A 21,938-nucleotide genomic window follows, 5' to 3' on the forward strand; every position below is an offset into this window, starting at 1 on the left:
AAATGATAAGAATACTATTGCAATTTGATGTAAGGTACACTAATGTGTGTGTGTGTGTAGGGCTGGGTGGGGGGTGTTGTCTTGATATTTCACCACAAGGTGAGTTGCGTTGTATTTAGTAACACAACAACTGTCTATGAACGCACAAGGTCCGTGAAACAGCGCGCCATTGCGCATGGGCAGAGGACTTCTTGTACCTCATCTCTATGCTGCCCTAGCTCGGTGAAATAAAAGAGGAGCTGCCCGGACCACTAGCTACAAGCTAAACATCTCGGAGCTGTAAAATAAGTAATATTTTGAAGTATTCATATTTATCCATGCTATATTCTGCTGAATGACAATAATATCTAATTAATTTCCTTGTAGTTATAAATCTATTACTGATATTGTGCATGGCATGCTGTTTACTAGATAGCAATGTTTTCAACAATGCTTCGCCTGTGCATTGCAACAATAACGTTACAACAAAAGCCTGCCACGGGTCTTTAATGCGAAATATTGTCTATATAGTACAAAAATCAGTTCTGGATCATAGTGTACGAAGACTCGGGGGGTTTTGCTAAATTTTGGTATACTAACAAGCTCTTGAATTTAACATTAAATCTACGACGAAAATTAGACTGACTAGCCTCGAGCTAACTATATCGCTAGCGTGCTAAAGGCTAGGTACATCTGCCCGCCATCTTTTTGGTAAATGTAAAGCTAGGAAGCCTTGCTAGCTATTTTAAAAGAACAGCAATGAAGGCTTGGCGCATCCACGGCCAGGTAGCAGGCAGTAGCTAATACGCCTCTAAAGAAAACATTTTCACGTCTGGTAATGTTACATCTGTTCTCACTATAAATACGGACTCGTAAGCCAAACTGTTATGGCGTGTTTTTGTTAGACACGAAACTTCTCGTTTGGTTCATATTGCATTTAGGCACTTTTTAAATATTCCCTCGCAGATTTTGGAGCAGTGCTTGCTCCTTCCCCGCGCATGCGAACGTTAGCATGTTTGCTTGGCTGCTAGGTTATGTAGCTTGATAGCCTTTAGCCATCTGGCTTTGTATTGAGGTAAGTTAACTCAAGCTAACTCTTGCCAAATATATTTATTTTTTTGCTAGCACTAAGCATATTGTCGTGATGCTGCCAATTACACGGGTTTATTCAGCCTGGAGAGTACTCTGTTATTTAATGCATGCTTATTATACCACATGGATCTGCCGTAGAATGAATGAGTGTGGACTTGTTTCTTGTTAGCGAATTTCGTTAGCTAATGTTGGGGTAACGTTACGGCCATTTGATTGTTTACGCGGGAGGTCATAAGCTGCACTGAGGTGCATGTCTGTAACTTTAACGTTATTGTTATACGATTAACAATCTGCGTTTGCACGCAAAGCTGTCGTCTTACTCATAGCGTAAACTATTTTGAGACTAACTGTTCTTATTTATATGCAAAATGCAATTAACAGCAAGTTATTTTACGGCACTTCGCGTGTTTTCTCTATTTTTCCGTCTTGAATTCTTACTTTATTTGCTATTATAATAACGTTACAATGTCGCTGTTAGTCTGGATACCAGGAATGTACAATAATATTTCACATTGAAATATTGTGGTTTGTCGGTAACATTATTGTATACGTTGAACATACCTTATACCTTCGTTACTGTATTTTAGTATATTTCCTTTAGAAGTGAATCAGTGTGATACTACCATGCAATGTCAGACATGCATATGACTAACATATAGCAAAAACAAATCAGATATTGTGGTCGGTTTCAGATCCGCAGCAAACGGTAGCGATTGCTTGGCTCTGATTTTTTTTTTTAAGCCGTCAAAAGCAACTTGTTATTGGATGGCAGGTTGTGGAAGGTGGCCTGTGGGGCAGGCTCATAGTTTTCTTTTTTTTTATCAACCTCCCTTATTCTGTAAACATTTAAATGATAGAACTCTGCAATAGATTGTATGCCTACAATACACCAACAGAAGAGTTTAAGCCAGGGGTTTGCCATATGGATGAAATGTATACCACCTGGTCTTGTGAATGACATTGAAAAATCCCCTTGAGAAATATATCCTCTGGCAGTTTTCATCAGAGCATCTCTGTGTGGTTAATAAATAGACAAGAATAGCCTCAAAAAGTAAATAGATGGCTTGTCCTGAAGAGCTGCTTCATCATAACCAGCTGTGGCTATGTGAAGAGGCCGTTCGGCCATTGATGGTTCTGTAGTGGTTTGTGATAAAAAAAAAAAAAAAAACTTTCAGTGAATTGGTGTAAATGAAGTTGTCAGTTGATATTGTCAGTTGTTATTTGTACATGGAGTCTACCCTGTCCTCACTGTGTGGGTGTGCTTATTCATAAATGTCAGCTTTAGTGATGAAACATGAATGAATAAATAAGGGCACATTGCCCCCCCCCCCCTCCCCCCCCCTTCAATTCAATAAAACCGCCAAGGGCCTGAACTTGGCACGCTCGGGCTTATCACTGGGCCAGGCTTAGGAAGCTATTCAGTTGGTTCACATTTGAACCCTGATCTAATAGGTGACCCCCCAGTACTATTGTCCCAGCTGAAAGCCTGATGCTGCAGGAGGCAGTCTGAGCCCCAGCACCAATCAGACTGGTTCCCCAGAGACCCATCAGCCAGCTGTCCAGCTTGAGGTGGCTTGCTTGCCCTGCTGTTGAATAACACTGGAAGGCTTTGAAGCTCTTTGCCCATTTGCTATACATGTACACTTTCATAATTGTTTTTAGTGTTTAGCTAAGTGTGTTTGATTTGCATATGCATGCAGGCTAATATTTCAATGGCGTTGATTTGGTGTTGTCCCTATTGGTTATGACGATCTTTTTCTTCACTTTCTTTAATTGGTAGCCTAAAAATATGATAATTAAAAATGAGGAAAAAAATAATACTTAAATGTCTTATTTCAAATGTTTTAGAACCCCTGTATATTTTCGGCTTTGTGGATTGATTGATGTTAGTGCCTGTAATATGTACCAAACTTTTTTTTTTTTTTTTTTTTGTCTTTCAGCGGTTGCAGAGACAGCCCCTGCCGTAGGATGTAGTCCCCATCAGATCACGGCAGAGCAGACAGACAACCAGAACAAGCGCCCCCTAAAACCCCACCACCACCTCCGCATCTGCCTCGCGCAGAGGTCGCAGTCCTCCTCGCTACGACAACGTTCCCCTTCCCCCCCACCCCTTCCCGTTCCCCGATCACCAGCATGTCCGCCGTCACCTCGGCAACCCCAGCCCCGCCCACCCCCATAAACCCCCCGCCCCCTGAGGTGACCAACCCCAGTAAGCCGGGCCGGAAGACCAACCAGCTGCAGTACATGCAGAATGTAGTGGTCAAGACGCTGTGGAAGCACCAGTTCGCATGGCCCTTCTACACGCCAGTGGATGCGATAAAACTAGGCCTGCCGGTGAGACCTGAAAACTCAGATTTCATGTTTATCTTGTACATCCATGTGGGTTCCACCATTCTAATAGGTTTTGTTGGAGTTGATGTTGAGTACACAGACCAATCATTGGTGTTGTTAATAGAAGGTGGATAGGAAGCTCTTTTGGTCATTTGGTCATTTAGTTGCACCTGTAAAATAGGTGAAAGCAACTTACACTTGTTGATGCCTTTGTAGAAAACATGTAGTCATTTTATTTATACATGAGCAGGGCAACAATTCATATCAGAATACACATAACCAAATGTGATGCGATCTAGGAAAACCCTTTGCATGATGTACTTAAATATCCTTGATTTTGCTCTGTTTCAATCCTCTCTGGTGAAATATCACCAACTTACGACTTCTGATACCATTCTAGCAACAATCTGGACACTGTCCCCTTGCAAAATCCTGAATGCCATCCTTACAAAATCTTGGATGTTGCTAGGATGGTGTCAGAATCATAAGTTAGTAAAATTTCTGTGAAGGGTTTTCCTAATGAGGTCACATATCAGGTCCAAATGATACTGCACAATGATTGCATATTCTGAGTAGACTTGTGGCAGGAAATGTTTTTCCTGTGATGATGCAACTACTTGTTTATGTGATTTGTAACTGCTGTTTTCCACAACTCTCTCTGTCATATCTCGGTGCCGGGCTTATGCAATCATGTCAAAGTATCTTCAATTGAAAAAAAAAAACTTTCATTTGATGCACATTTTCAGAGGCAGTCGAAAGTGAATGTGGCTTGAGGGTTTCCTTTTAATGATGAAGTCCCACGTTTCTAATCACTGACCTGCGTAATTGTCTTCCAGGATTATCATAAGATAATCAAGAACCCCATGGACATGGGCACGATTAAGAAGAGGCTGGAGAACGCCTACTATTGGAGTGCAAGCGAGTGCATGCAGGATTTCAACACCATGTTCACCAATTGCTACATTTACAACAAGGTGAGCGCATCGTACAGTTGGAAGAGCATTGCACAGAGCTTGTGTGTGATGCAGACTGTGGGTTTGACATTAATTTAATGACTTGATGGGTGGGTCCTATTTAAGCGCTGCGTTCCTTTTTCCTTCATTTCATTTCGTTTGGCAGGCGCTCACACTTTCCTTGACCCTTCATTTAGCAGAAATGGCTCTTTATCTAAATGTGAGAAAGGGATCATTACTGACAGGAAAAAAGTGACTCAGAAGTCATCCTTTCTATAGAACTTGCCATGGCAACAGATGAAAGGCTTTCTGAGTGGTTGCTAGGTTTCTGAGGGGTGATTCACCAAAATGAATTTCTGTTATTATTGGCCATTGAATTCTGAAATAACATTGTCCCATTTGATAATTATTTTGTATTCTCAAATAAGCTGTTTCACTTTTTTTTTCAATTTAGTTTGATGACTTAATTGAATTGCAAAACCGTGACCCTTTTTGAAAAGAGTGTTGTACCAAATCGAAAAATTAATTGACAGATAGACAAAGGTCAATTGAGTTATTCTTCAGACAAGTACTTGCCCAGATGTCGATTGCTGAATTGTTGAAGAAAACTTTGAGTTTTGCTGACACAGCTTAAAATTGGCATCACAAATATATTCCAAACCTGCCTTCTGAGCACTACATCTCAAATCTGATGTCTCCCTATCTGTCCTTCAATCAGCCCACAGACGATATCGTCCTCATGGCTCAGGCTCTGGAGAAGATTTTCCTGCAGAAGGTCGCCCAGATGCCCCAAGAGGAGGTGGAGCTCCTTCCACCTGCCCCCAAGGCCCCGAAGGGCCGCAAGCCGACTGGACCACTCGGAATAGGTAAGCCATGGTCATTGCTGCTGTAACTGAGATTTATTCCATACTAATTACTGCAGATGCTGCAAATGACAGCAGTTCGGCCAGAGTAATCTTTGTGTTCATGGGTTTTCTTTTAAACCTTTTTTTTTTTTTTTTTTAAATGTTTCTCATGTTTCCGCAGGTGGCCAGCAGGAGGCAGCCGTGTCGTCGCCCTCTCCGCCGACGTCCTTCCCAGGCACCACGTCTCCGGGTCCCCAGACTCCGGTCATCTCCTCTGTGCCCGTGGGCTCCATCACCGCCAACATCCCCTCCACGCAGAATGCACAGGCCACGCCCATTATGCCGGTGGGACCACCCTCTCAGCCCATCGTCAAAGTAAGACCCCTTGTTTTCTGCCTAATGTTCTTTTCTGACCGCAGCACTAGCTGTTTGAGTGATGAGGTCATAAAACCATGAAAGTTCTGAAATGTGTAGATATGTAGGTATTAAAATGGATAGTGATGTGTTCTGTTTTGTGAGTGGCACCTAGTGCAACTTGCTGATGATGTCAAAGGCGACTTCCTGAGTAATGTTCCCGAGTATGGTTGTTCTGGTACATTCCATTTGTTCTGGCACATTCCATTTGATGTTTTGGGCAACGTTTTCTTTTTTTTTCTGGAGAACTTCAGTCATCAGTATGCAAATCATGGTCATCCAATTAGAACACATGGAACTGGTTAAGCGGTTGCCCAGCAACATTTCTTCAAAAGTTTCTCGATGCGTGGGACTAACTTTAAAAATGTCCATCTGAATCCCTCTTGAGTTCCCTCAGAAGAAAGGGATCAAGAGGAAAGCGGACACCACCACGCCCAACACCTCTGCCATCACGGCCAGCCGCGGCGAGTCGCCCACGCCGCTCTCCGACGTCAAGCCCGCCGGCGGTGGCAAGCCAGGCCCGCGGCGCGAGAGCGTCCCTCGGCCCGTCAAGCTGGCCAAGAAGGAGGCGGAGGACGGCGAACTGGGCGGCCAGCACGGCGGCGGAGGAGGCAAGCGGTCGCGTCTGACCGAGCACCTCAAGCACTGCGACAACATCCTCAAGGAGATGCTGTCCAAGAAGCACGCCGCCTACGCCTGGCCCTTTTACAAGCCCGTGGACGCCGAGGCGCTGGCCCTGCACGACTACCACGACATCATCAAGCACCCCATGGACCTGAGCACCGTCAAGGTAGGAGCGCTGATTTTGAAATAGTTAATTGACTGATCAAGGTAGGAGCGCTGATTTTGAAATAGTTAATTGACTGATCAAGGTAGGAGTGCTGATTTTGAAATAGTTAATTGACTGATCAAGTGTATTACCACTGTGAACATGAAACAGAATTCTTGATGAACTTCAGCATTAAATATAGAAGGAAGTTGATTTTCTTTTATAGGTCATGTTAATGTCAATAAGTCAAGTCTTTTATGGAGGTTTAATTTTCTTGCCCTCTTCCTTATTGTACCAGAAAAAGATGGACGGTCGGGAGTATACGGACGCACAGGCTTTTGCTGCAGACGTCCGATTAATGTTCTCAAATTGTTACAAGTATAACCCACCAGATCATGAGGTGGTCGACATGGCCAGGAAACTGCAGGTACGTGGGTCAACAAAATAATTTGCTTTCGTTATGGCACTTAAAAGTTTGGTCGTTTGATTGAATGCTTTTGCTGCTCTCTGTGTATATTTCTAATGTCTTGTCCTTTAGCCAAGCTTGATGTGTTGATATTCAGCTTTCTGTAAGTATTAAAATGTAATACACTGTGCAAAATTATTAGGCAAGTTGTATTGAAGATTAATTGTATATTTGAACAAATACAATGATGTCAGTTAATCAAAAATGTTAATGAACCTCAAACCTGAATATTTAACAAAGGGAAAGTGAGTTTTGGCTTTCTCAGGAGAAAATCTATGTGTGCAGAATTATTAGGCAACTATTGGTGTGCAGAATTATTATGCAACTAAATAAGAAACTAAAATTTTCCCACCCCACTTGTTTATTTTAATTTCTAAGAGTAAGAATAAACAAAATAAACAACTCAAAATGTACAAATAAACACTTCTGACATTTCATGAAATATTCAGCGACCAATATAGCCACCCTTCTTTTCAATAACTGTCATGATCCTTCCATCCATGAAGTCTGTTAATTTTTTGATCTGTTGATGATGAACATTTTGTCCAGCAGCAACCACAGCTTCCCAAATGCTGTTCAAAGGGGTGTACTGTCTTCCCTCACTGTAAATCTCACATTTAAGAAGGGTCCACAAGTTCTCAATGGGTTTAGGTCAGGTGAAGAAGGGGGCCATGTCATTATTCTGACATCTTTAAAGTCTTTGCTGGCTAGCCACTCAATGGAGTACTTGGATGCATGTGATGGAGCATTGTCCTGCATAAAAAACATGGCCTTCTTGAAGGATGTAGTTTTTTCTGTACCACTGCTTGAAGAAAGTATCTTCTGAAAACTGGCAGTAGTTTTGGGAGTTGATTTTAAGTCCATCTTCAACCCGAAAAGGTCCAACTAGCTCATCCTTAACAATAGCAGCCCATACCAGTACCCCACCTCCACCTTGCTGGCGTCTAACTAAGTGGAGCTCTGTGCCCATTAGTGATCCAGCCACGGGCCCATCCGTCTGGTCCGTCAAGAGTCACTCTCATTTCATCTGTCCATAAAACCGTTGAAAAATCTGTCTTCAGATATTTCTTGGCCCAGTCTTGACATTAAACGTATGAGTCTTAAGTGGTGGTCGTGTTTCAGCCTTTCTTACCTGGGCCATGTCTCTGAACACTGAACACCTTGCACTTCTGGACACTGCAGGTAGTTTGCATTTCTGGAATAAGGTAGCACTGGAGGTCAATGGGTTCCTGGTTACTTCATGTTTAATTATTCTCAAGTCTCTAGCAGTTATTCTGCATCTTTCTTTCTCCACACGTTTCTTGCAACCCTTTTGACTATTTGCAACAAAACGTTTGATTATTTGGTGATCACGCCTCAATACCTTTGCTTCTTCAAGAGTGATGCATCCCTGTGAAAGGTATTTTAACATTTTTGACTTTTCAGAGTCCGTTAAATCTCTTTTTTGGCCCATTTTGTCTGAGGTAGAGAAGCTGCCTAATAATTATGCACACCTTGATATAGGGTGTTGATCACTTTAGGCCGCACCCTCCCTCATTACACAAATATACATCATCTGATGATGCATAAATCCAATTAGCATTCAGGTTTATATAGCTTGGAGTTGGAAATATGCATAAAAATGATGATATGGTAAAAATACTCACTTGCCTAATAATTGTGCACACGGTGTAGAATGAATGAATGTTTCATTGTTTGTGTCTATTTTTGGATGTTTTATTCACATCTTGAAGTGTTTCTTATGGTTAAGCAGACTGATAGGATTGTTATTCTTTTGTGCTGTGTGTGTGTGTGTGTGTGTGTGTGTGTGTGTGTGTGTGTGTCTGTCTTTAGGACGTGTTTGAGATGCGCTTTGCCAAGATGCCGGACGAGACGGCGGCGCTAAGTCCGGGTGGCGGCGGTGGCGCGGCGGGCGGTCCGGTGGTCAGCAAGAGCACGGGCAGCAGTGGCAGCAGCGGCGATTCGTCTGACGACGACAGCTCCGACTCCGAGGAGGAGCGCGCCACTCGCCTGGCAGAGCTGCAGGAACAGGTGGGTGCGGAACAGGTGGGTTTCACAAGACCGAGGACCGACAAAAAAAAAGTACCCCAAAGAAATGACAAAAAACACAACAGCTGTTCCTTTCCTTCTACCTTCTTCTCCTCTTCCTCCTCCTAATATTCGGGCGTTTCCACTTTCAGAGGGTTGGATTGCAACCCTATTCCAACCTGAACCCCACACCCCTCCGAAAATGCACATGGGCCAGGCCTAAGCTTTGACACCGCCTCCTCCTCCTCTTCCTCCTCCTCCTCCTCTGCACTTTACCTTTTTCCTGCTTTCTGCGGCTGGAGGGATTGGCCAAAGTGGTTGGCCAATAAGTTGCCTCTCACTTGACGGCTAGCCCCTCCTTTTTACCTGCTCTGCTTTCAGCTTTGATTGGTTATCGCTTTGCCGTCTCCCTGTCAAAGAACTAAACATTTAGCCCTCTGCTGCCGCTTGGAACCCAAAAAAAAAAACTTTTGTGGTACCAAAAATCTCCAAACCATGCATTCTCTCCCGGCTATATCTTAAAAACATGGCTTCAGTTTAGAACCACTACCCCCATCCCCACCAACCCTCCCCCAGTCACGCATGGCTTATTTGCCCCTTTCGTTTTCTCTCTTTTTTGTGTTTAGCGTAAGAAACGTTTCTTGTTCTGAGTTGTGTCCATGCATCCCCCTCCCCTTACTCTCGTTTGGCTTTCTCAGCAGCGGTTGTCTGAAAAGAAGCCCATTGCTTGCAGGCGGGGGAGTAAAAACGGGTTACATCAGGTGATCTGCCTCTCACCCCACCTATGCACACACACACACACACATTAGTTTCTCCCCCCTGTTAGCCCCCCCCCCCTCCAGCCAATGATCATCATGTAGATGGGTGCCAATGGCACACTGCACCAGTGTGCAGCAAGGCCTCAGTGGTGGCTTTTTGAGTTCTAGCAAAGAGCAGTAGAGGGCTAAATGCTTAGCTGGGATGGGGTTTGTTTGGGGAGCACTGTGCTAATTTGTAAAGATTGCCATCATGTTTTGAATAAACTGTGAAAGTGTGTGTGTGTGTGTGTGTGTGTATATGAAGTGAAGTATGTGAGCATGTATGTGTATGAATGAACATGTGTTGTGCATATTGAGCCTGGTTCATGTGGACTTGGCTGGTGTCTCATAGTGAACTTGGCTCATGTGTCATTATCAACATACAATGGCCAATGAGAACACTGAGCAGTGTGTTTATCACCAGATACATGTCATTGCAAGTTAATAGTTTAGCAGGGAGGGTAATGTCATGGGCTGGGCTTGATTGGAGTGAGTAATAGAAGAACATGATCTTCCTCTTAGCAAGGGCCTCTTATTGTGAGTCATTATTGTTCACTACACTTGACTGAACCTTACAAGTATGGAGTTAGTATACTGTTTTGACCAAGTGTGATTTCAGAATGAAGCCCATAAAGTAATACACATATAGTACATTAGTAATGGACATGTAGATATGTATCTATCGTAATATGTTTACAGGACAATTATTTCTTAGAATTTTTTTTACAGTTTTGATTTTGTAATTATTAGCCATGATAAACCTTTCTTGGCAGTCGATGAAGTGCCAATGTGGCATTGGCCAAGGAGCCTTACTTTGCAGCCCTGCAGTTTGAATGTTTTTTAGTTAATGATTTATTTTTTTGTGTTATTTTGTTTTTAAAATAATGATTTATTTATTTTTTAAGAATATTGATTTTTAGATGATGTAATCTGAAGGCCCAATGCCACAAAACTGTTGGACTGAAGTCTTCACTCAGAGAAGCTGGCACAGCACCGCCCTCTGGGGTTCACTGACACCTGCTGAGCTTTTAAAGCCTACTCTGATCTGCTGCCCGCATCCGACAACCATGAGTTGACTGTGTGCGTACCGCTCGAAAAAAGGTGCCTCTCTCACAAGCTCCCTTCCTCTCTGTCCCCAGCTGAAGGCCGTCCACGAGCAGCTGGCCGCTCTCTCTCAGGCGCCCGTCAGCAAACCAAAGAAGAAGAAGGAGAAGAAAGAGAAGGACAAGAAGAAGAAGGAGCGCGACAACAAGCACAGCAAAGCCAAGCCCGAGGACGACAAGAAGGCCAAGCCGGGCGCGGGGCAGCCCGCCAAACCGGCCCAGCAGAAGAAGGCCCCCTCCAAGAAGGCCAACAGCACCGTCCCTGCCTCCAGGTAGGACTGGCTACTCACATGGGTGTAGTCCCATACATCGTTTAGGGCTTAGAAAGGACAGCCCATACAATTTAACACAGGTAGGAGAAGAGTACCACAATGGATGAGGCAATAGCTGGACCATTACAGCTCACCAATCTATTTAGAGATTTACTGTCGACTTAGAATACTTGTTGTTATTCATTGGCATGCATGCATGTCATGTAGCCAAAGTAATGCTGAGGAATGGATATTCACAATGGCTGTGTCTCAAATCACCTACTTGCCTACTTCAAATGCTTAATTTAAGTATATAGTGCAGATATTGGGACAATACTAACCATCGGAAAATGGACACTACGAACACTACTGATGGAAGTATGTGGTTTGAGACACAGCCAATGTCCCTCATGCTGGTGTTTCCTGTTTTGGGTTCTACCTCTCCCTGTCGTGTGTCTCTGAAATAGACATGGAAGCTCTCTGCTTCTTTTGTGTCATTATCTCAGAATCAGCTACATTTTTCAAGAACTCCCTTAATGTTCTCTCCTCGTCTTTTTCTTGCTCGTCTCCTAGGCAACCAAAGAAGGGCGGCCGCACGGGCGAGACGGACGAGGAGGAGGAGTGCCTCCCCATGACGTACGACGAGAAGCGGCAGCTGAGCCTGGACATCAACCGGCTGCCGGGCGAGAAGCTGGGCCGCGTGGTGCACATCATCCAGACGCGCGAGCCCTCGCTGCGCGACTCCAACCCCGACGAGATCGAGATCGACTTCGAGACGCTCAAGCCGTCCACGCTGCGTGAGCTGGAGAAGTACGTCAAGTCCTGCCTGCAGAAGAAGCAGAGGAAACCGCTACGTAAGTCTGCCCAATGTACACACACACACACACTCCGTGGAAATGCATGGATTCCAGTTTCTGCTGCTGGAAGAAACTGTAATCCATGCATTTCCACAGAATTATTTTTGGAATCTGATCCCTTATCATACCTGTTCATTCTTACTCGTCGCTCGACTTATCGTGACTAAATTCAAGATGGCTGCAAACGCTAAACTTCGTGAAGGTACTGTCTGTATAAATAGTCTTGTAAGTAAACTACCAGTGCTTTTTCAAAGTTCTCAATGTCTCATGTTTTAAATGTCAGGGCCCTCGGAAGTCTACCAATGAAGTGTGGAGATACATTGAGCCTCGTAAATGGTGTAAAACAGTGATTTATTTGCATGGCTATGCCGAGGCACCACCATTGACCGCCTTGTTGGTAGCATCGGCTAACTAGCGCCAGATTTCGGAGTGCAGGGGACAAGCCGAGATGGGCTATGAGACATACGTTCACACTCGGTATCATGTTTCAAAACACTTTAGGTCAAAATCACACCGGAATTCTCCTTTAATGATAATTAAGTCTGCAGATACTCAAGGTGCAACATATTTTTCTGGGTTGTTTTTTTGTGTGTCTAACAAAGTTTAAATGAAATGTCAGAACCCAAACTTGTACAGGAAGCACTATCCTTTTCTGACACACAGCCCTACTAATTTTGCTGGATGTAGAACCGGTTTAACGAGCCTCTTGCTGTCACTACAGCCCAGTTCAGGGCCTTCGTTTACTTATAAAGGAGAGTTTGATGGGCCAGTTTTCTTTTCTGGTGATAAGGTAGTGATGCCAGTCCTTAGGGAGTGTCTTCTGTCCTTAAGGGTTATTTTGGCTGTGTTTAAAACATGTTTGTGTGAGAGTCTTAACCACTTTGTTTCCTTCCTTCCTTTCTGCCTCCGCCTCTCCCCGTCCTCTCTGCCGGTGCAGAGAAAGGCTCAGGGCCTGGGTCCGGCCCGTCTCGTGCGAGCGGCAGCAGCAGCTCTTCGGACTCGGGGAGCAGCAGTTCCAGCGGCTCCAGCTCGGACAGCAGCGACTCTGACTGAACACACACACACAAACACACGCACGACACACACACACACACACACACTCACACATATACACGGCCTCCCCTCACTCAGCCCCAGACCCCTCCATGGGAACTGCTCCTTTTTACATTTATTTTACTTTTGACTCCCTGTCCCCAACCTTGGGTTTTTTGTTTTTTAAAACATTGTATTCATGGTTGTTTCACCCCCTGCCCTTTTCTCCCCTCCTCCTCCTTCTCCTCGCCTCCCCTCCTTTCTCTTGAGACTCATTTCTTATGAGAGAAAAGAAAAAAACAACAATAAACAAAAGAAAACAAACAAAAAAGGACGGCCTACAGGGACATTTGCAAGCTTTTTTTTTTTTCAGTTGAATTTTTTTTTTGTTCCGAGGAAAAAAAACAAATCAGCAAAAACAGGCAACATGTAAGATGACTTTTTTCACGGACTTTCCAAAGGGATGTCCCCCCACACACACACCATCAACCAAACATAATTCTTTACACCCACACAAAGAACATACAAGAGCATTTTTAAGTATTCTTGGATGAAAAGAAAAAAAACAGTTGTTTCCTAATCTTTTTTGTATTATTATTATTATTATTATTGTGGAAAGAAAATGTACTCCTTGCTGTCAATTTTGCAATGCCATCTCTTGGTGATGTGGTTAGGACAGAGGTGAGAGCCTGTTGTCATCCACCTTATACTCTGTGCCGTTCTCCAAAGCCCTCCAGACCCTAATGCCACACAGGCTCACTTGCTTAAGTCATAGCCGCTACTCCTACCGTTCTAGCCTGTCATTGGATATGTATTTGGATTCACTTTGATTAGTTGTATGCCAGCTCTCAATTAGTTGAAAGGCGTAGGCTATAAGTGAGCAAGATAAAACCTCTCTCTCCTCAACTTACACACCAGGCTTGTTTGGTTGCAGTTTATCTCCGGTGCAGTATGAATCACGATTTAGACTTGAGCTGTATTGCCAATGTAATACCACATACTACCACTTGGGGGTGTGCAGTGATTGGAAATTTTTAGGAGGTGCTATTGAGCTCCTCTCTTGTGTGTGTTTGGTGAGAATGGAATAAGGTTTCCTGGTTTATTTTCGTGGCTGTGTATGGGGGTTTCTGGAGGGGGGGAGGGGACATGGCAGCCAGTGGGTGGTCAGACAGGGTGGCAGATCTCAAGACAATGCTAATTTATTTTGGTCGTTGCATTAGACTAGACTAGAAACGAAAGCTAGTTCAAGAACGACCGGCCACGTTGTCAAATCGCAGTTGAGCGGCTCAAGGAAAGGGTATGAATGTGTGTCTGATAGTTATGTTAGAAGCTCTATTTGTAGACATCAAGTGCTTCAAATATTTCTCTATTGTATATTGTTTCCTCTTATTTCCCAACTTGTAGAAAGAGATTTTCTTTTTCTTTTTGTCTTTTGAGATGTATGAACCACTAGATGTGGTGTTTGGTGTGTGTCAGTATGTGTGTGTGTGTGCACAGGCATCAGTATCAATGGTCTGTCATCTGCAGATGAATGTATTCATCCCGAGCAGCTCTCTTGGTAACCTTGATGTCATTGCACAGGTGTACAAGTGGCAAAGAACATGATCAACTTTCTCTGAATAATCCCACGTTCTCTTTTTGTACTTGTAGACAACCAAACTCTTTTTGACCCCCACCCCACTAGTTATCCTTTCTACTTTTTTTCTTCTCCCTTCTTGTAGAATCAAAGAAACAATTTGCTGAATCAGAGTCTTCCTCTCAAAAATGCCATCAATTGATGAGTTTCTCAGTGTCAGTTGTAATGCCTTTGTTTTTGTGGGTGAGAGAAATGTTCTGCAGTTGACTCAGTTTTAAAGTCATGCTGGCTCAATGAAATACCCGGGCCCCATACTCTGTGCCACAATCGTCCTGCCCGAACCAGCTTCCCTTCGGCTTTCAGAGGTTTTTCCAAAGGAGGATTTTCATGCATATTTGGATTGGGCCAACACTCATTTGAATACACAGATATCAGATTATTTTCTTGTTCTGTTCAATACAATTGACATTTTCTGGGCAAGATGGTCATAGAACACTAAAATTATTTTATCAGACTTGTTATTTTGAAATATATATGTAAGATATATAAATTGAAATGATGTACTATCTCAGATTTATCTTGTACGTTATTGCACTTATTGCAAAAAGAAAAAAAAGGAATCCCCAAATAATATACATCTTAAGCCAATGCTCTACTCTTCAAAATCAGGTCCTCGTGAGAATGATGTTACTGAAAGCAGCCTTTTAAGAAGTTATATATATATATACAGAAATATGTAAAAAGTCATACACACACACGCATACAAAGACGGTTCAGTTAATTTTTTTTGGCCCCTAAAAGAAAAGCTATTCAAATAACATCCTTTTATATTTTTAAAACAAAAAAAGGTTTTATTTTTTACTTTGAAATGTTTCTTTTGACGTGCATGCTGATGTATCGTGAGTCTCTCTCTCTCTCTCTTTAAGCTGTTTTGTTCCTCTCCAGGAAAGGGCCATACAGGAAGCAGTTGAGAAGTTTTGGGGGTGTAACGTTAGCTGTAGAGCCAGGCATCTGTACCCCTCAGCAGACCTGGCAGGAGTGTGGGAGGGGAGGGAATGGGAATTGGGCTGGTGGGGTTGTTTAGAGATGGAAGCTAAGATATGGTGTAATCACTCACTTGCGCGATCCTGTACTCCCATGTTTGATTTTTTTTTTTTTTTTTTTTTGTTACTTAATGTTTTTTTGTTTTGTTTATTTTTTCATAAAATAAATGAGGAAAAAATAGCCCTTTATTTATTTACTGTGCTGCACTGGATATAAGCAGGTGTGGGTTATCATACATGGATGAGAATTGGTTATGTGATAGAATGTAAAAGCCAAAGCTTCTCTGTAACCCTTCCTTTTAAAGTTCCCAAGTACTATGTATTTACCTTGTAAATACATGGTAAATTGTATTGTATATTACTGGGTAATTGCCACAGGTAACATGAAGGTAAATACAGAGACTTCACGTAAATACTAAGAAACACCTCAACTACAATCTTTTATTACAGGTATATGTAGACAGAAACTAAACTGCAAATCTTTGCAAATACCTAGAAAAAAAACACTATTACCGATCAACTCAAGTAAGAACTATCCAGTGAGCGGTTTAGACTGGTAATGGCCCATAATAGAACTGCATACATTCATGAAAGTATTACCCATTAATTCCATTTGCAACTGTAGTTATACAGGGTTTATGTAACCCAATTTTAATCACGCTTAACCTAAAAATGAGCATATAACTTTCCAATTAATTGTTCTTCTAATTCTTCACCAGTACCTCCATTTAAACTGTTTTTTTATTTCCCTACCTGGTAACAATGTTTGCAGGAACAATTCCTTTATGGTACATCTTAAATACTGGGTCCTATTTGCTGATGTTTTTACAGTCTACTCAATAAGTAAGTTAGAAACTGTACTGTAAAACGGAGGTTTTCCATGTTTTTTCCTGGGTTTTGCCGTATCAATTTTGAGTTTATCATGTATTAGGTAGACTAAAAGGAGGGGCTACCAGTTTCTCCATAATCATAAGTGCATGCATAGCCTACAGCCCTGTATGAATGACTTTATTTTATTTCTTCCATAGATTCCTGAAGTCACTATTAAGTAAGAGCTGTAGACCTATATTGACATTCATGAATTGCTCGCATTCTTTGGTGAAATGATCAGAGATATTCACTCTTGTCCTTCAAACCTGTTTGCTGGGATTATTCTAACATGTTCTGAAGGCAAGGTCAGAAACAGGTTCAACAGAAACTAAAGATTATGGCCTAATAAGTTATAATCATTATCATAGTTAAAATTGAGTATGAATGAATTCTTATATCGTCTTTAGTCAGACACTAACCACAAGTGAGGTCATTTAATTACTTTGTTATTCACTGTCTACAAATGACGTTATTGCACCTGTAAAGTTATTTGTTCTCCCATTGTAAAGCATTGCATTGCTGACTGCAGTCCAGATATGTAAAAGAGACAATCCCATGGTCAAGTCCAGCCCAGTTGTAGTGGGAGTGTAAGTCCTCATAATGAAAGAAATGTTGCTTTTATTAGCGTGACCTTGAAAAGTGTGGACAGACGCCTGACAGGGACCAGTATCTGCGGTATTATGTATACCACAATAATTGTCTGGAAGAAGCGGTGGAGGCAGAGATCCACATCTGATTTATTCATGACCTCTGCAGTGACCATGCATCCTGGTTTGCAGTGCCCCCCCCCCTTTACTTTTACATTAAGTAAGTAAGGTTTAGTATCCACTCTCAGCAAGGGTGAAGAGACCTTGGCTTTTCTCCAATTAGACGCAGGCAGTTTCACCTCTGGGCCTCTTCTCAAGGACTGCACAGATTGCTGCACGTGTCGTGTTATGGTCAGACATCAGATCATAAGCATGGCAAAGTGGCTGACAACATAATTAGAGAGTAAAATGCAAATTAAAATAGAATATCGTGTACCTTGTGCTGTTCCTTCCTAGATTCACCTATCCTCCAACTGTCAGAAACCCTGCTCATCTGTATTATATGTCAGTGTACCAGGGATGGAAATTAAATATTTTGTACACCTGCCAATGTGGCTGGTGGATTCCAAAATCTACCAGCCAGTCAACTTTTTCACCATCCTAGAGATACGGTATGAAAATGTAATATCATGATTATAACCTAAATGTTCACGGTTATCAGTGTTATTGCGATATGATTAAAATGTGCTGATTTTTTTTCTCTAAACTTACCACCAGTGTTGGACAGAACTCAAAATTGGACTGTCCTCCATACACAGTAGCAACAAAACTAAAGGTCAACAGAACAGCATTCATATGCCATAGTGTCATAAAAGTGGTGTGGCTCCTTTAAGACAATCCTTTGGCGTGAGTTCATCTGGAGCTATCCAACTTGATCTAACTATACTGTGCAGCAGGGGTGTAGCACAAAATCTTAGGCCCTATGCATAGGCAGTCCTGATAGGCCCCCATGTCCTCCCCTCATGCATATTCCAGAGTTTTCAAGGGCCCTCTCCCCCGTTGGGGCCCTGGTAATCAGTCCCACTTTTACCCCCAGCTCAACGCCCTTGCTGTGTAGCCTACATCATCTCATTTTGATATTTACACATATCTAGGCTATATTTAACATTTAACATGTATTTTCTATTTGGCCTGTTGAAATCATGCATTGACCCATTTAAGCACAGCTCAGTTTTAAGAAACTTAAGTACAGTATATGCATGCTTAGCATTTTGTGAAAATAAATCATTAAGGCTACATTGACAAACTCTTAACCATGAGCTCTATATTCTCTGATTCTAATATTTACAGATATCTAGGCGATGTAAGCACAGCTCAACTTTAAGAAATGTTTAAATTTCTTGTTAAAGCCAAAAGTTGGAGACCATGTTGAATTTTGCTACAATTTATTTCAAAACCGGATTACTCTGGAACGGCTTATTATACACGGGAATGCATTACACCTTTGTGTTCGGTAAGGTCTGCTGTTTATTCTGATATTTGGTTTGTGGTGGTGGCAGAGGCGGCTCCAGGAGGGGCAACTACAGCAGAGGGCCAGGTGGTGGTGGGGGGGCGAGAAGAGCCTTTTTTTCGATGCCTTCGCCTTGGAGGATAGCTTAGGTCGACGCTGCTGTTTTGCCTTCTCCAAAGCTGTCCTCACCGGATAGTCAGTAAGATTTGCAGTTGTCCTGCAAAATTTAATTGGACATTAAGTCATAATTATTAAAATACAAAATGCAAGAAAGGCAACAACTGAACTCTACTTGCCTCTTTTTTCCTTTTCTCGTCCTATTCTTTAGGGGAAAGGACGGACAATCTCCGGGCTGAATTCTTCGGCAGCTTCGTCAGAGACTTCAATACATGCCAAAGGAGATATTAACTTTTTTATGAACTTTCTGATGAACTCTTGTGTGAATGTATTTTATTATGTGGATTTTATTCAATCTTTATTTGTTTGTTTGTTTGTTCATGAACTTGATGTTGCCTGGAGTAGTAATGGCGTTTTCAGCCACTTGGACCTGGTGGGGAAAGAGCCTGGGGAGGAGGACGGTCTGTTACATATAAAGGCGCAAAGTCATCCTCATTGAATTTTTCGGGAGTTAAAGGGCCAGGACCCTGTTCCAGAAACCTGTTCCCCTGAGGTGACATTCGACACCTGCGCCGCCACTGGTAAGGCCGCTGCAACAATGGATGACACGTGGAGAGGTTTGTCCCTGGGTGGCTTCTCATCCACTGGTCTGCAGCCGAGTTGATGTAGGTCTTCAATGGCCCAAAGATGCAGTGGTCCATCGGCTGCAGACGGTGGGTGCAGTGGGGAGGGAAAGACAATAACACTATTCCATTTTTCCTGCTGTGGTCGATGGCTCCAAGAAAAAGATGCAAAGGGTGATTGTCGAAGGAGGAGCAGCAGCTTGGACTCCTTGTTGACCTGGGTGTTGCCGGCTAAGTACAACAATAAGTCAACAAGATGTCCTCCTCCTGCATCCACCCACTGCCACTTGCAGATCCAGTGCAGCCGACTGGACCCCCCCTGAGGAAATCTCATGGAACCTCTTCCTGGGGAAAATGGAAAAGGCAGGGATAATAGACCTATTTCACAGTGTCCAGGTGTCCGGCCTCATTGATGTTAATGATAACTTAATTTGCAGGGTAAAACGTCTTCCTGTTTCTGTCTTTCCTGTGGACTTTTCTTTTGCTGTCTATGGGACAGTGCTCTTCCACAGAAAGTTGATTTACACAGCGGCCCCATCTTGTGAAATGGGCTAATTCCACCCTGTGCATTCCCTTCAAGGGCAACGCTGACCAGTGTCCCTCTTTCTGCAGAGGTCACTGCCCCGACCTGCTGCTGCCCCTTGGTGGCCACAATCCTGTCCGCCACCTGGACGGTTGTAACTCCTGCAAAAATTAAATACATTTTTTTAATGGACTTTAATGAACTTTTACATAAACTTCTCAATCTGTATAGTTTAATTTGTGTATGTTTATATGTATCTTATTTATTTATTTATTTATTTTTTAAATGAATTTACCGGTCTCATCCATGTTCCAGATGTCCTTGGTCTGGTGGTCAAGGACAATCTTTAGATTTGTAAAAAAGGCTGCCACATTGGTCCTATATTGAAGCTGGTCAGGCGGGAGTTACTTGTCGCCTGGTCAGTGTATTGTGCATACAATGTGACCGTATTAACCAAAGATCTTTGGTATTAACAGCGGTGCACGCATAACTGTAATTCGATTCCCGCCCCGTGGTTCTTTCCGGATCCCACCCCGACTCTCTCTCCCACTCGCTTCCTGTCATTCTTCACTGTCCTGTCATTAAAGGCATAAAAAGGCCAAAACAAAAAAAAAAAGTCCCAAACTTCACTCCATAGCCTTCTTTTTCCCCAAAGAGAGAGGCCACTTTGGCAAAGTATTGTAACAAGCACTTCTTATTACACATGTACTAATGATCTGTAGGTAAAATACATTATGTACAGCATGGACAACATAAGTAATATAAGTACATATTACATATTGTTACATAGGTTGTTACACTGTACTACATTATATAGAGACACTGGAACAAGGACATTTCAAATACATTGAAAAGACCAGATAGTCATCATTTGTGTTGAAAAGGGGAAGTGGAGGCTACATGTGTACTAGTAACAGAAGAATGCATTTATTTTCTTTATTCTTCTTTAAAACACACATCTGATTCAGATTCACTGGGTTATTGTGCATGGGAGTGGTAAATCTACTTTTTGTTTGTTTGTTTGTTTGTTATTTGTTTTTAATTTACATATTATTATGAGGTTTATACACAGGAAATGACTAGAATAGGCAACCGGGTGCTAAATTGCCATCCATATCGTTTGCATGGGAAAATCTTGACTGCTGGTTATATGCAGTTTAGAGTTGATCAGTTATTTTGGCCTCGCACTGGTGTGTGTGATCATGTAGGTACTTGAGTTTGGTAGAATACGTAAATCAACAAAGCTCATAGGAAAGTAAATTGTAAAAAATCCCATTTGACTAATCTCCCATACACTAACACAGCTGGCTAGTTTCCATTAGCTTGTTAAACAGTAGGTCCAACCAAGTCTATTTTTCCAGTACAGTAAAATATTATGTTTCATATACTGCTCATTTCCTGTATTTCATGCAACATTACCTTGGTCCCAATTATGGAGATGAACTAGTGAAAAGCCATACATCAACCAAAATTCATCTCTCTCTTAAATGAGGTGTGTTTTTATATCCACCTTTTATTGCCACAAGTCTAGGGCAACAGTTATTACCCCACCTGGGCAATACTGAGCAAACTAATTGGTCCTTCTTGTTGCCCATCTAGTCAGCTGATTGGATGTTTCATTACATTTTCACCGATGTTCAGTTTTGGGGCCATATGCTTCTATATGCACCAGCTGCCACTGACTTGACATTCATATAATGAAACAGGGTCTGGTAGTTTGGTTTAAAATGTATGTAATACTTTCTCTTTTAGCATTTAATTTAGTCTCTTTTTGTTTCAATAATTGTGGGAAATGTGTTTTTGTATGTAAACCAATGTAAACTGCCAAACGTACCCATAATCTTGGTCACGTGTCTTAGCCATCTCTAGGCCTGCCTGTTTTTAGTCAACTTTACCAAAGGTGCTAATAATTCTCGAGGGTATGTACATCAGATCATGGTCCAGGTAGAGTAAAGTCGCTGGTTATGGATATGGGTATGGATATGGATTTGGCAGATGCCTTTGTCCAAAGCGACACACAAATACAAAAACAACAAAATATTTAAAATTGAACAAATTAGAATGTTGGTCAAACTAATAATAAGGAGAATAGTAATAATAAACAACAATATCAATTCAATCAATAGCCTAATAAAATAAGCAATGAAAATGAGGGGAAAAGCAATAATAAAACAATAATGTCCATTCAATCAATAATATAAAAACAATGCATGGTAAGACTACATTTAGGGG

The 21,938-nt window shown here is 42.2% G+C and overlaps 1 protein-coding gene across 6 annotated transcripts; it reads left to right on the forward strand.

Moving 5' to 3' along the window:
• The first annotated feature begins 194 nt into the window (after positions 1 to 194).
• Positions 195 to 15,059, forward strand: brd3a (bromodomain containing 3a). 6 transcript variants are annotated; one of them, XM_076284665.1, is made up of 12 exons: positions 195 to 288; positions 3,012 to 3,405; positions 4,239 to 4,376; positions 5,074 to 5,221; positions 5,382 to 5,575; positions 6,003 to 6,404; positions 6,682 to 6,810; positions 8,683 to 8,895; positions 9,576 to 9,638; positions 10,814 to 11,049; positions 11,602 to 11,882; positions 12,823 to 15,059. In XM_076284665.1, exons 2-12 carry the CDS (start codon positions 3,205 to 3,207, stop codon positions 12,936 to 12,938), a joined length of 2,121 nt encoding a protein of 706 aa, XP_076140780.1. In that variant the 5' UTR covers positions 195 to 288; positions 3,012 to 3,204; the 3' UTR covers positions 12,939 to 15,059. The 6 variants fall into 6 exon arrangements, with proteins under 6 accessions (XP_076140780.1, XP_076140781.1, XP_076140782.1 ...); XM_076284666.1 differs by having other exon boundaries at positions 9,579 to 9,638; XM_076284667.1 differs by having other exon boundaries at positions 8,683 to 8,880.
• Positions 15,060 to 21,938: the final 6,879 nt, after the last annotated feature.

This window comes from Alosa pseudoharengus, unplaced genomic scaffold (assembly GCF_046254945.1).
Source record: "Alosa pseudoharengus isolate Yale_2024_CS ecotype anadromous, Long Island Sound unplaced genomic scaffold, YU_APseudo_1.1 YU_APseudo_1.1_scf_14, whole genome shotgun sequence".
Taxonomy (NCBI): Eukaryota; Metazoa; Chordata; class Actinopteri; order Clupeiformes; family Clupeidae; genus Alosa; species Alosa pseudoharengus.

Bases quoted from the DNA above. Each gene is read 5' to 3' on its own strand.
- brd3a (XM_076284665.1), top strand. From the start codon at position 3,205: ATGTCCGCCGTCACCTCGGCAACCCCAGCCCCGCCCACCCCCATAAAC. The intron at 5,576-6,002 runs GTAAGACCCCTT...ATCCCTCTTGAG, and splicing joins CCTCTCAGCCCATCGTCAAA to TTCCCTCAGAAGAAAGGGAT. The intron at 11,050-11,601 runs GTAGGACTGGCT...CTCGTCTCCTAG, and splicing joins AGCACCGTCCCTGCCTCCAG to GCAACCAAAGAAGGGCGGCC.